The following is a 15002-nucleotide window of genomic DNA, read 5'->3' on the forward strand; positions in this document are numbered from 1 at the left end:
CATATTTATTGCTATGGAGCCTAAATCTGCAGACTCAATGGGAAAGATCCACAGCAATCATAAAAGCAAGGAGTCTTCTGATGTGACATTGACTGCGGGCGAGTTTATTTTAGCTCAGGATGGAGGAGAGGGCTGCTTTATTGAAAATGTCTCCAGCCCCATGAAATGTGTGGCTTTTCTGACAGAAGCTTCTTTAATGGCTCTGCCAGCTTTTAACACGGTATGGTCACAGTCTTCCACGGAGAGACTGGTATTTTTATGGAAATCCTTGTGAATGGTATCCAGCAAAACATCTGGTTTATGTATAGAAGTTTATGTAAAGTTGCTTTGAGTTTGTACCAAGCAATCGATGCGGGAACAATATCAAATGTTAATTCCAGGCGCAAATTATGTTAATTGAGATTTCTATAAACAATGGCATCACTGCTTCCTCCCTCTTCTTCCAACAGACTTTATCGTTTCAACGTTTCCCACTCAGCTTGGGGGGGGGGAAATCTCGGTTTATAAATTAGCTCCTTTGTTACACTCCCTGGATCCTACCAAGAAAGTAGAAAGACAAAAACAGTGAGATCCTTATGTTCCTTCCAAATCTAATTAGAGATAATCTTTTTTTATAAAGAAGTGAATATCATTTTGCAGGACTGTAGACCACAAGGCATCCAAGGGCCCCCTGTGAGATTTCCAAAATTGGATGTGAAGGGATTAATTATTCACTAACAATTTGTGGATTTTTCCCTCAAATCCTGAAGTGCTTTCAGATGATCCAGTCCAGGTATTGGTTTGCCCTACATATATACAGTAGATATATTATCTGAAGTGTTTTCAACAGAAACCAGAGATCTAAAATGTTCAAAGTTACTTTAAAGTGGACATAGAAGGCAGTGGAGTCTTCAAAGGATCATCACCTCAAATACCGGGGATGCAAAATACTAAATGGGATTCTTTGCATGGAAAATATTCTTCCAGTTGAGCAGCGGCTGGAGATACATTGGCCAGCCATGGTTAGGGTTACATTAAATTAGCTTAAATTGAGACATGTTTGGAAACCATAAACGCAAGAGACATTTGAGGCTTTGACTAGTCAAAGGGGGGAGGGATTGAAGGAAAGATTTCCTTACAATTAGCTTTCAGTATAATGTAGATGTATTCTAAGACAATTTCCATTTGGTCTTAATTTTTGGTCTTATTCACAATTATTTTAATTATTGTTTTTTTTTAATTCTAAAACTATCCAGTTAAAAATGTCAACAATTACTTGGTTGCATAGGTGACTGACCATAGGGTTTTATGTTTTTTTTTAATTGAAAACTGAATATTAACATAATTTACACTAACATGTCAACCAATAACATTACACTCAAGAAGAAGCAACATTCTATCCCCCCAGTTTTCTGGCCAAGTGTCCTGTTGAAGAGCTTGGCAATGGGATAAAGACAATCTCAGCCTGATGAAGAGTCTATGCCTTTGCTGTAAATTTCCTGATCCAGGCAAGGGCTTGAATAAGACACTTTGGGGACAGATGTATCAATATTCAAGAAAAAACGAGCAGCAAAAACACAATCACATATATAATTGAGAATATTTTTGAAAACTTGAGTAGCAGCAAAAAAAGTAGACATTTGCATAAAAAAATGAAGGACGTAAAAGATGATGAATTTCTATAGAAGTCAGTGGGAATTGTTTCTGAAGATTTAAAGATTTTTTTAAAGATTTTCATGATTTTCAGCCTCCTTGATAATGAAAAATGTGATTTTTGATTGTGTGAAACATTTTTCCATCCTTATTTCTTTTTTCGCATTTTGTAAATCATGGCAAAAAAAATTGCAATCAAAAATTTTTTTTTCATGATAATCTCTCCACCTAAAACCGGCCGAGATTTATATTTATTTTCTTTCTTTTATAGTTAATAATTCTGCCCCTTAAGAGATAGGGCCTATATAGAAATATGTGTCAAAATACTGTAACTAAGAACCAAGACATTTCTGGTTAGAGTAAGTTTAGGCAAAAGTTGATAACTTGAATGGAAGGTAGCATCACAAAAGTTATTTTGTTATTGAGCCTTTATTTTTTTGTCTTATAATAACCGATAGGCTATCACTTGATGGGTAACATTAAGCAGACTTGGGTCTGAACTTCAGAAGGATATTTAAGAACTGCAACATGATTAAAAATGCATATATGAGCATGTCTATTAAAAATATAACAAATATTCATATGTTTTACAAGACAAACAGTAAGGTTTGGCCACAAAATATGTTTTTAAAATATTGGCAGAAGGAAATGTACTGATGTGCTAGAGTACTGAAACTTGGATTTTGGTACAGATAAAATCCATTACCTGGAAACCCGTTATCCAGAAAGCTCCAAATTTTGGGAAGGCCTTCACCCATAGACTCCATTTTATCCAAATAAATAAATTTTTTAAAAATGATGCCCTTTTTGTCTGTAATAATAAAATAGTAGTGCTTGATTCAAACTAAGGTATAATTAATCCTTATAGGAAGCAAGAGCGGACTATTGGGTTTATTTAATGTTTACATGATTTTCTAGTAGATTTAAGGTATGAAGATCAAAAATTATTGAAAGGTCTCTTATCCCAAAACCCACATTTAGGTGTAACAAATTATTTTACATATTTGCATAACATATTTGGGGAAGGGTGGAGGAAATGCTGTAAGACATGAAAGCATACTTTGGTTTGAATAAAACATAATAAGTACCATGATGTAGAGATGTTGATGGCTTCTATAGGACTCTATGTAAAACATGATGGGGTGTAGGTCAAGTGAACAAGTTCCGTGAGATCCTTAAAGACTTAAAGGGGTGGTTCACTGTTGAGCTAACTTTTAGTATGTTATAGAATGACCAATTATAAGCAACTTTTCAATTGGTTTATAGTTTTTTTAATAATTTGCTGTCTTCTTCTGACTCTTTCCAGCTTTCACTGACCTCACCTGAAGTCAAATGCTCTACAAGGCTATAAATGTATTGTTATTGCTACTTTTTATGACTTTTTATGCCTCTCATGTTCAAATTCCAGCCTCTTATCCAAATCAGTGCACGGTTGCAAGGGTAATTTGGATCCGAGCAATACAAATAATAAAAAGTGAAAAGAATATCACTCTCTACATCATATTAAAACTGAGGAGATCGGAAGTTTTCATTATAACAAGAATACAAGAGAAACCAAGTTTCTGCTACATGCTTTTAGAAGCTCGTTTGCACAAACGATCCCACGTGCATTTATTTGAACTTTCCTTTCATTAACATTCTAACATTTCTCCTGTTTATTGAATGGACGCGTGAATTGTTAGGTCTGTGCTGGTGACCTTTAGATGAAGACTTCATTAAGCAGATAAAGATGGAGAAGCTCACGCAGTAATGATGTTAAACAACCTATAAAACTGCCATTATGTCTCACATATGAGTTGCATAGAGTCTGTATGTTGTAGAAGGTAGAATGTAAATAAATGTATGTGCAGGAGCACTAATTAGCAATGTTGGTGGTTGATTGGGACTAAATAAACTAATTTTTTACTTTTCTTTCAGGTTCCGTGCAGCTGGACCTCAACCGGATGCCACGACCTGCCAAAACAGCCGAGAAGTGCAGGCTGGACCTCCTGGATGAGGATGAGTCTGCCAATAACTGCTCTTTGTTTGAGCAGAAGACCGTCAAGGGCTGGTGGCCATGTGTAGGACAGGAAGGAGACGAGAAGATTCTTGCTGTAAGCAGCCCTTACTCTATTGGTATCTTTATAGGTAGAGATGAACAATACCATTTATGAAGTTTAGAAATTCTAGATGTTGGTGGGTCAAAATATGTCATCACATGGTCATCAGTTGCTCTTTTTGATTTGTTTATATTGATTCTTTGAGATTTTAATCAATTGAAATCAAATGAAAAGAGTCGGTCAAATGAAATGAAATGAATGAGTCAGTTCAACATACTGAATTTTCTTGAAACAGCCCTGATTTTCCCCATGATTTCTCCCTTAAAGCATACACATAGGTTTTAATCTTACAGACAGTGCTTGCCCGCCATAACAAGTCTACTCTTCCACCTAAAAACAAAATCAATTCACCAAAAAAGAAATTCCTCTTATACAACACCTTGTCACACTGCTTGGCATAACTCCTTTATATCAGTAATGTGCTGTGAACAATAACCCAGCAGAAAATACATTTTTCCTATGTTCTCCATCATCAATCACTGACAAACTGTTATTTATGCTGAAGAGCTTGTTGAGAACTGCATCTCTATATTATGGGGAATTATGGGTCTGCAACTGGTAGCTTGCTAATGAAATGCAAGTGGTAGTGAGAAGGACATAGAAAAAGATTCCTAGAATATTTTACTGCTTGGATCTGGGACTTGAGGGTATAAAGAGGTGCAAAGATTTATATTTTGAAAAGAAAGGCAAAAGTGTTGTGCCAGTTGGTAGGTATGCTTTGGATATCTGTTGCACAGCATCATCTAGTAGTCCACAGAGTTGGAGGCAAGATTTATGGTAACACCAGAGTATGAAAGCAAATATACATATACATGCAATGAACATTTTGAGCAGACATTAAACTATTATATGGTTTATTCATATCCAAGCTTCTATAAATTGCTGGTTGTGCAGTGTGGTTGAAATAGGCCACATTTTTCTTCGAGATCTGAGCCCTATATCTGCACTATTAGAAAGTAAAACTGAGCCAACCACTGTACTGCATTGACTGCAGTTAAAGAATGGAGACATCAGATGAAGCAAGATGGGCCTGTATCCATAATATCCCATGCCTTATTCTTGTGTCTAGACTACTGTGATCCCCAACCAGTGGCTTGAATGTTGCTCCCAGTGGCTTCAAAGCAGGTATTTATTTTTTAATTCCTGGTTTGGAGGCAAGTTTTGGTTAAAAAAACAGGTGTACTGCCAATCAGAGCCTCCCGTAGGCTTCCAGTCCATATAGGGTCTACCTAATGGCCAATCACAGCCTTTATTTGGCACCACCCAGCAACATTTGTAATGCGTGTGTTGCTCTCTACTGTGGCTCACAGGTCTAAAGGTTGGGGGCAACGGTCTAAGAAGTCTCAAATGAAACAGAAATATGGCCTTACAATCAGTCAATCATCACCTTGCTTTGCTAGTAACCAGAGAACACAAAATGGCCAGAGGCAAACTAGGGTCAAACATTCTCCAGAGTACCAAAGTCACAACTGACCCATGAGAAAAATCTGTGGAATAGGCTGTGACATCCTTTCATTGGGCTTGCATACTTGGTTGGCTAACCTTTTGCTCTTGTCCCACTGTCTGTGGTAGAAAGCTTTTGTCACTTGAGTGTTCCACTAATGGCTTTCAACTGCATTCGGCACATAAAAAAGCCACCTGCCGGGAAGATCTGAGTGTTGAAACCTAACAAAGCAACTCGGCGGCTTTTGAGCAACCCATGCAGTTCAGCTCCGGGAGAGCATGTGGGACCCATATTGTAGATGTTACAGATCCCCTTTAGCAACAGAACGATTAACAATGGGTTTTCTTGTTATATTTCCCTTTCACACATTTATTATAACACTGCATGTTTTATTCTTCCTGTACTTTTCTTTTTACCCCCCTTATTTCTTTTTCATGTTCATCTTTTTCCGTTGCCATATTTTCTAATTGCGGAGGTTTGAAAATGAATTCCAGGGACAGTTTGATTCCTTGGCCGGCACTTCAGAGCTCTGTGCTATTGTGCTAAGTGCCGAGCGCCTGGAACCAATAGGAAACACATTGACATGTGGAACTGCGCTAATCTAGTTAAATGGCCAGTGCTACACCTATACGGGAAGAACACATCCTATAGGGTCATGACAGATAAGAATTGTTCATCATTAATCCTTTGGTTGGTCTTTTCACTATTAATAGAATTTTGCAGGTTATATGTTTATTTATTGTATTCCAGTAATCTCAATATATCAATTGAACTAGTAATATAAACTGCTATTAATATCAACATGCACCCAAACTGTAGTGGAAACTTAATACTGTTTTTCACAAATAGGTTTCATTATAGTTTTTGACATAAAAATAGTTTATTAACGTTTCCTCAACCTAACATGATTTCCTACTGTAAACAACCCAACCATATTGGCGTTGGCAAACGTTACATTTCAGCCTCATCGACCCTTTAATAAGGGGCCTGTTTATTAAACTTCAAATGTTTCTGGTCGAGGTTTTAAGGGGAATAATATTAATTTTTAGAGGAAAAAAAACCTAGAATTTTTAGAGATTTTTATACTTCAAAGCTGCAAAAAAATCAGAATCTGAAAATACTCCAGTTATGTAGAAGCCAATGACAGATGTTCCTTTTACAATTGAAAGATGCTTCTTGCCATCATGATCTTCGCATGGTTTCGGACATTTTGATGCTGGCTTCGGCGACAATATCAAAAAGTTGCAAGATTCGAATTGTCCCATGATTTTGTTGCATGTACAATTTCTGTTCAAATTTTCTAGTAAATTAAGCCACGTCGTGGTTGTGAGTTAGGTCGAATTTTTATTTTTTAAATAATAAGAAAAATTTGAGTTTTAATAAATGTTTCTGTATAGGGAATGCTAATTGAACTATGAAGAGGAACAATCGACGTTCTCCTTATAATGTTGATGTGCCTTATTTTAGGAATAAATGTATTGTAAATAAGTAGAGAAGTACCTAGAAGAACATTTAATCGCATTGCAAACAAATTATTTACGCGTTAGTGACCGTTATTACATTCACCCCAAAGGGAGCAACAGACTGTTTTGAATAAGTATTTCTATTTGGTTAAATGTTTTGACTATTTCTTTTTAATTGGTTGCCATGAATTTGTAGGACAGTTGGGAAGTTCTGAAGCCAAACAGATCAACCCCAATTATCCAGAAAGTTCTGCATTAAAGAAAGGCTGGCTCCCATAGACTCCATTCTATCCAAATAATCCAGGTTTTTAAAAATGTTTTCCTTTTTCTGTGTAATAATAAAACAGTAGCTTGTACTTGATCCCAACTAAGATATAATTAATCCTTATTGGAAGCAAAACCAGCCTATTGGGTTTATTTAATGTTTATATGATTTTCTAGTAGATTTAAGGCATGAAGATTCAAATTATGGAGAAAAACACGGGTCACGAGCATTTTGGATAATAGATCCCATACCTGAATAAATTAGGGATGCACTGAATCCACTATTTGGTATTCGGCCAAATACCCAAATCCTTAGTGAAAGATTGGCCGAATACCAAATCGGAAAGGAAAAACTGGAAAAAATTATTCTTTTGTGAAGGGAAGTCATGTAATTTCCCTACCTGCTGCTAATTTACATATGCAAATTAGAATTTGGATACGTTCAGCCAGGCGCAAGGATTCGGCGGAATCCGAATCCTGCTAAAATCCCGAACCAAATCCTAATTCGGTGCATCCCTAGTATAAATACTGTATATCGAAATCCATATAATCACGTGGCCAAACAGAGTCCAAATCCTTAATATCACATGGCTTTTCATCACACAAACAAGGGATTTAAATATATATATATATATATATATATATATATATATATATATATATATATATATAATATAGATGCACTGAATCCAGGATTCAGTTTAGGATTCAGTCCTGATTCAGCCCTTTTCAGAAGGATTCGGATTCATCCAAGTGTCTGGCCAAACCAAATCCAGAGTTTTCGGCCAAATCTTTCATGAAGGAATCTGGATTAGGAGATTTCAATACACAAAGTGAAAAGTTATTTTACTACTTATATGATTATTACTGTTGCAATGATCTAATTACAGGTATGGGACCTGTTATCCAGAAAGTTTGGGACCTGGGGCTTTCCGGAAAAGGAAACTTTCTGTAAATTGGATCTGTACGGCTTATGGGTGAAAAAGGTTGGGGACCCCTGCCTTTAGTCTACTATAAAATCATGTAACCATTAAATAAAGCCAATAGTCTGGTTTTGCTTCCAATAAGGATTAATTATATCTTAGTTGGGATCAAGTACAAGCTACTGTTTTACTATTACAGGAAAACTGTATATGGGAGATTGCACATAACAGATCCCATACCTGTACTTTTATTAGATGTAGTGTGACATTTTTCTTTTTTGAACTTCGATTTTTCAAATTTTGGGTCACCTTATCTAACAGTAACATTTATTTTCAGTTGTGTACATATTTAGCCTGTATTCATATTGCTAGAATTTCAGACCCATATAAACACAGAAACCCCAGACGTTTAATCTTGAGCATCCTCTGAGAACTAACGAAGACCAAACCTGAGTTTTGGCGCCAGCAAACTTTTTTTTTAAAAAAAAAAAAATTCAAACACTGTATTTTATCTAAAAACAGGCTCCGCTGGGCACAGGACCCGCAATGAAAACTGTTTTTGGCATCATTAACGCTCGCAGTTTCCATTTAATCAGGAGATATTGGCAGTTTTTTTTTATACTTGTTTCATAGCATAAAAAAACAATATTGTGACAGAAGGCAGAAATCTCTTGGAAAGCCAGTTAATATACCCAAATATTTTTTTGATTCCAATCAGAAATATGAGTCATACAATATGTTGGAAGAGGTACAGATAGTCCGTGTTCCAGGCTGCGAGGTCTGGGCTGATTGGAAGTGAAGTGCCTGGTAATACTGATGGCTGTAATGGGAATTTTTGGATTGTTGTGATACAGACAGGGCGCCTTGTGTTCTACATCAACATGCAGGAATAACAGACGCCCTTCTGTACAGCAGAAGATATTAGAAGTCCCCCAGTTGATCTGTGATTGGGTTTATTAATAATACAGTCTGAGATGACCCTGGAAAAGGGTCTTTTGGATGGAAGGAAACATTCAACTGGGTAATTTGTTGCCATTACAAATTTCTTATTATGTTTTTATAACATTCCTTTTGGGACACAGATAAGGCTTATCTTTTGGGGTTTATTTGGGGCTCATATGCTCTTGGTGTTTGGAATAAAGATTAATACACATTGCTATTTTTATCTTTGTAGGGTCTTTGTTTGATGAAATGCGAACAGGATAGGTTTAACGGCATGACCAGAATATTTATACAATTATCAGGGAATGGGTATACCATTACATGGATAAAGTCATACAGGGTATTTGATGAATTCTTAAAGGAAAACTATACCCCCAAAATGAACACATAAGCAACAGATAGTTCATATTATATTAAGTGGCATATTAAAGAATCTTACCAAACTGGAATATATATTTAAGTAAATATTGCCCTTTTACATCTCTTGCCTTGAGCCACCATTTCGTGATGGTCTCTGTGCTGCCTCAGAAATCACCTGACCAGAAATACTTCAGCTCTAACTGTAACAGGAAGAGATCACCTGACCAGAAATACTGCAGCTCTAACTGTAACAGGAAGAGATCACCTGACCAGAAATACTGCAGCTCTAACTGTAACAGGAAGAGATCACCTGACCAGAAATACTGCAGCTCTGACTGTAACAGGAAGAGATCACCTGACCTGACCAGAAATACTGCAGCTCTAACTGTAACAGGAAGAGATCACCTGACCAGAAATACTGCAGCTCTAACTGTAACAGGAAGAGATCACCTGACCAGAAATACTGCAGCTCTGACTGTAACAGGAAGAGATCACCTGACCAGAAATACTGCAGCTCTAACTGTAACAGGAAGAGATCACCTGACCAGAAATACTGCAGCTCTAACTGTAACAGGAAGAAGTGTTGAAGCAAAAGACACAACTCTGTCTGTTAATTGGCTCATGTGACCTAACAAGTATGGTTTGTTGGTATGTTTGTGAGTACAGTGAATCCTACGATCCCAGGGGGCGGCCCTTATTTTTTAAAATGGCAATTTTCTATTTATGATTACCCAATCGCACATACTACTAGAAAAGTACATACCTCCCAACATTTTGGAAGTAAAAAGAGGGACAAAAAAATTTTTTCCACACGTAGCGCAGCAATTTTTTGACCACACCCTTTCTGTGGCCACACCCCCTAATTACCATGTTTGTTTTACAAAATTTGGCAGGTTATGAAAAAAAACTGTGTTTTTGTGTCTCAAAATTGTTACAAAGTATCTTATTTGCACCTGCTAGCTGTTCTGGACTCTCTGCTAAAAGCCAATTAAGTGAGAAACTTTGTTTCTTTTTCTGGCTGTTCAGTGCAGAGAAAAGAGGGACTTTCCAGTACAAATGAGGGACTGCGGGTTTAGCTGGCAAAAGAGGGACTGTCCCTCCGAAAAAGGGACAGTTGGGAGGTATGAAAGTATATTATTATGAAAAATGGTTTATTTACATGAAGCAGGGTTTTACATATGAGCTGTTTTATGCAATATCTTTTTATAGAGACCTAGATTGTTTGGGGGGTATAGTTTTCCTTTAAGTATAGAGACACACGCTGCAATTCAGGGAGATTAGTCACCCGGCAACAAATCTCCTCTTCTTCCGGGTGACTAATCTCCCCGAACTGCCTCTCCTGCTTTCCCGCTGGCTAGAATGAAAATCGCCGGTGGGATGGCACTCACGAGGAAACTTCGGGCGACTTTGGAAAACTAAGCACTCCAAGTGGCATCCCGCCAGCGATTTATATTCTAGCCAGCAGGAGGCAGTTTGGGGAGATTAGTCGCCCCGAACAAGAGGAAATTTGTCACCGGGTGACTAATCTCCCTCCGAATCTGTGCGTGTGCCCTGACCCTAAATTTAGGAATCTCTTAGGAACTTGTGTCAACATTCTATTCCCAAGCGATATCCACAGACAGTACCATGTCTTGTCATAAGTGGCAAGAAGAGCATGTGGCAAAGGCAAATGAAGTTCTCCCTGACCCACAGAAATGGTCAAAACACTGTGCCATTGCCCTTAACTGGATATGGTATCCCTGTAAAATTCACCATAAGCCTTGAAATTCTTCTGTTGACCTGTGTTCCAAATAAAGGTTTTTAGTCTGTACCTTCTATATAGGAATAACATTTCAAACCCAATTCCTCTTTCTCCCACTCCACATCTGAAAGGTGCTTTCAAATGGTTTGTAATGCACGAAATGCAATACCCAATGAACTTTGCTGAGAGGAATTTCACCTTCAAATCAACTTCTGGGTTGATATAGACGGCAGTTTCAAAAATGGTTCGAAAATCGTGAGAACCACACACCAAAAGTCATTGTTTTGTGACCTCATCTTTGATCGTGTATTTATTGCATTGTGTGTTTCAGGGAAAAGTGGAAATGACTTTAGAGATTATAAATGAACAGGAGCACGAGGAAAGACCAGCCGGCATTGGTCGGGATGAGCCAAATATGAACCCAAGACTTGAAGACCCAAAGTAAGGACTGAAATAAACAATTATTCACAGCATATTATTGCTCACGCTTTATTTTATTTTATTATGATATAGAAGGTGTGAACCTCTGAGGAACCACAATGAGTTCTCCTGTGTGCATTATGTCCTCTTTACAGAAAGGGTGGTTTTGTATACTAGAATCATGTGAAAAAAAAATCCAAAACATTTTATATGATTTCAGGCGTCCAGAAACCTCATTCTTCTGGTTCACATCCCCATACAAGACCTTGAAGTACATCCTGTGGAGAAGATATAAGTGGCTTATTCTCGTCTTCTTCATTGTATTCATCTTACTGCTGTTCCTTGGAGTCTTCCTGTATTCTTTCCCAGTAAGTAACTCTCAGCAATGTTTTTGCTTTTCTTCGATATTAAGGAAGGAATCAAATCTAAATCCAATAGACATTAGTATTGGCTATTGAATGCTCCTTGAAAACTAATAGCACCCCCTTGTTCCAACCTTTGGCAGGGAATGACTAATGTTAATCGCTATTGAGGTTTCTATGAAAACTCCTACAGTGAACAAAGGCAAAGATCCGAAATAATGTTTAAAATGTCTTCCTGGTTATCTTTAGGGAGATGGTTCTTACATTAGTAGTCTAGTATCATAGGGGACATCTCATCCCTCCAGAAAAAGGTTAAAAATAGTGATGGTTGAATTTGCGCCGTTTCGCTTCGCCAGAAAATTCGCGAATTTTGCGCGAAACGGCAAAAAATTTGCAAAACTGCGCCCGGCATCTCGTTTTTGACGCCGGCGCCCGTTTTTGACGCCGGCGCTTGTTTCTTTGATGCTGGCGCCCGTTTTTTCGGGCGAATTTTCGCAGGCGTTTCTCGAATTTATTCGCTGGCAGCGAATCGCGCAAATTCGCGCCTGGCGAATAAATTCGTCCATCACTAGTTAAAAACAAAAACTTGATTTGGATTCCTATGCAGGACAGATTTTCAACTCATGTCTAGAAAATGCAAAAGCTCCAGCCAGGCTTATTGAACGCCATGGTGGCTGGATCCAGTTTATATCATTACATAGTGGCAATATCTGGGCTGTTCTCCAGATGCCTGTACCACCCACTGTAATAACTCTCGCATACTGGATATTTTGGACTGCGCTCAGGAGGTGTAATGCAAGGCCCTTCATATTAATTTACTATACTTAGATCATTCCAGTGTTAGCTTAAGTGCAAAGGTTTTGCTGTGAGCCTCTCGAATTTATTTGATTTTATTTTTTGACTGCAGGCGATGTTTATTAATGAAAATGTGTAATATACATTCTAAGGATTTATGAGGTCATATTTCCTCAGTTTATTCTACTGGTATATTTGTAGTAACATGTCAACACGCTTGTATTTTATTGCAAAGGAATATTTTATTAACCACTCATATATTAAAGGTCTCCTTGCAATACATTACACCCTGACAGTACCCCCAGGAGGTTATCATGGAGCCTCCCATGGTCATGTATCATGCAAGCCAACAATTCTCCTGTAGTACATCATAAAACCAATGATTATTTATCACCCAGCCTCTCAGTGGCCCCCTGTAGAACTTAACCCAACCTACCATTGCCCCATGTCTGCCTTAAATGCCCCTGGGGCATCTTTGTCCAGCTAAGCACTTTCCCAGCTCCACCACTCAGGTCTTACACAGCTTTGGATGGGTGCAATAGGGACTTTAGGCTTGAGCATTGCAGTGTCACACCCATGAACTTCTGAGTTTTGAGGAGGGCTTGTTATAAGCCGATGTCTTGTCTTGCATCTTCCACTGCTTGTTTAGGTATTACACTACCAAAGTTATGGGGTGAATATGAAAAGTAGAGGACCTTCAACTAGCACAATGTCACCAGTCGTGGCAGAGCAAAGAGCCATTGATGGTTACAGCCCTCCCCAAACATCTTGGTGTTTATACTGGATGATATTTTCCCCGTTCAACTGTAGTTGTTGTTGTATAGAATATGGAAAGTTAGAAAGAACAGATTGGCTGTATTTCTTCCATTCCCTAAAATGAAGCCCCACATCAGTAAAAAGGTATTACCGTCTGACTGTGTTATAACATTGTACTTAAATTGAAAGCATGCCCTTACTGCCACCGGCCTGGCTCTCTCTTGGCACCGGCTGCCACACAGCATGTTCCACTTAGTGTACAAAAGCAGCAGATGAGGAGGAAAATATTGCAAGGCAAAGGCATCAAAGGCAGGAGTTGTTCTGATTGCACCTACAGGGCAAAGAATGAAAGTTCCCTTGTTTACAATACTTAAAACAAGGCACATTTGCCTTTTCTAAATATAACATGGAAAAAATTACCAAACCATACCACCAAATGGGAACGGTGTAAAAAAAAAAGACCTTTTTCATATATGGCTGTTCACCTAATGCTTTGGCTAAATACATAAACCAGGCGCTCTACTCTACACCATCAACACGAGAAAATAAGTGTAATCAATAAGTGCTGCCCTGAGTCCGACCTTTCCATACACAACATGGTCATTATTAACAACAGAGGTCCTTAATGAGCATTAAATAAACCTACCCAATAGGGGAAATGTCTCAGTGCAAAAAGCCCCAAACCTGCCGCTTGATGTGAAAGCATTTGGCTCCAACCCAGGAGACTGAGATTCACTGTATGAACAAAATTGTGTTGATACAATCTGCCCTGGACTCGCCCGTTATGTTCTACAGGGAAGTCCAAACTGACTGATGCAATTTTGGAGGACAAGTGGTATCAAGAAACACAGAGCAAACAGGAGGGCTAAATTTACCATTACTTTAAGGTCCAAAATGCATCAGGTCTCTATGCATTAAATGGTTAGTTCCAGCCAGTTTAGACTTTGCTGCATCTGACGCATTTCGTGCCTTAGCAAGTATATGCTTTGCGTGCTTGTAAATGGGTTCCATAAAGATTGGGGATGATTTCATCCCTCCTGGTTCCTTTTGCCATTTACTTTCCAGAGGTGTGCTACCCAGTTTGGACTTAGAACAGATGCCTGATGCATTTTGTACCCATAAGCAACATTAGGAAAATAACATTTTCATGAATGTGGAGTCTGAAACCTGTAAAAGACACTTGTGCTCTTTCCCACTAGGTGGAGCCTTTAGCCTAAGACTAGTATACATATAAAGACTAGATTTTTTTGGAAAAATGTTATGTTAACTCTTCCATGGCTTTACAAAGTAAACAGGATTTAATGTTTTAACTGGGTAAATGCCAAAAGGATCTTCAGTTGTGTAGCGAGAAGTCATTCCCCCCCAGTTATACAATCTATAAGAGTTTTTCATTCAGTTACAGCGTGGGAATTTACACTGTCCATTGACAGAAAAGCCTACAAAATCATTATAACTAGAACGATCTTTATTCAATGAGAGACAGATTTGGCCAATTAATTAAAATATTAAGCAGCGCGGGAGAGTTCATAATGGCGGCAGTGCAGGGGCCCCTATTAGCACTTTTGATTTATGGGGTTATTAAGAGGCTCTTGCTGCTGGAGCTCAGCCGTATGCAGAGTATGGATCATGTCTGTCAATGACGTCCTAAACTAGACCCTTCTTCCTGGGGGCTTCAGATATTTAACCCTTTAGCTGTTGATGTTTTTAAAGGGGTAATGTTACTATTGAAAGGGATTGTACTCAATATGTGTTTTATTATTTTCATTTTCAATGCATTACTCTCCCATTTATTCATGTTGTT

At 38.1% G+C, this 15002-nt stretch overlaps 1 protein-coding gene across 8 annotated transcripts in view; it reads left to right on the forward strand.

Moving 5' to 3' along the window:
• LOC108697270 (dysferlin) overlaps window positions 1–15002 on the forward strand; it is a 179708-nt gene that overhangs the window by 160226 nt on the left and 4480 nt on the right. For all 8 annotated transcript variants that reach the window (XM_041586944.1, XM_041586953.1, XM_041586971.1 and 5 more), the window contains 3 exons: window positions 3550–3725; window positions 11200–11309; window positions 11509–11656. In XM_041586944.1, the coding sequence (XP_041442878.1) occupies window positions 3550–3725; window positions 11200–11309; window positions 11509–11656 (434 nt within the window). The remainder of the gene's footprint in view (window positions 1–3549; window positions 3726–11199; window positions 11310–11508; window positions 11657–15002) is intronic.

This window comes from Xenopus laevis, chromosome 1L (genome assembly GCF_017654675.1).
Source record: "Xenopus laevis strain J_2021 chromosome 1L, Xenopus_laevis_v10.1, whole genome shotgun sequence".
Taxonomy (NCBI): domain Eukaryota; kingdom Metazoa; phylum Chordata; class Amphibia; order Anura; family Pipidae; genus Xenopus; species Xenopus laevis.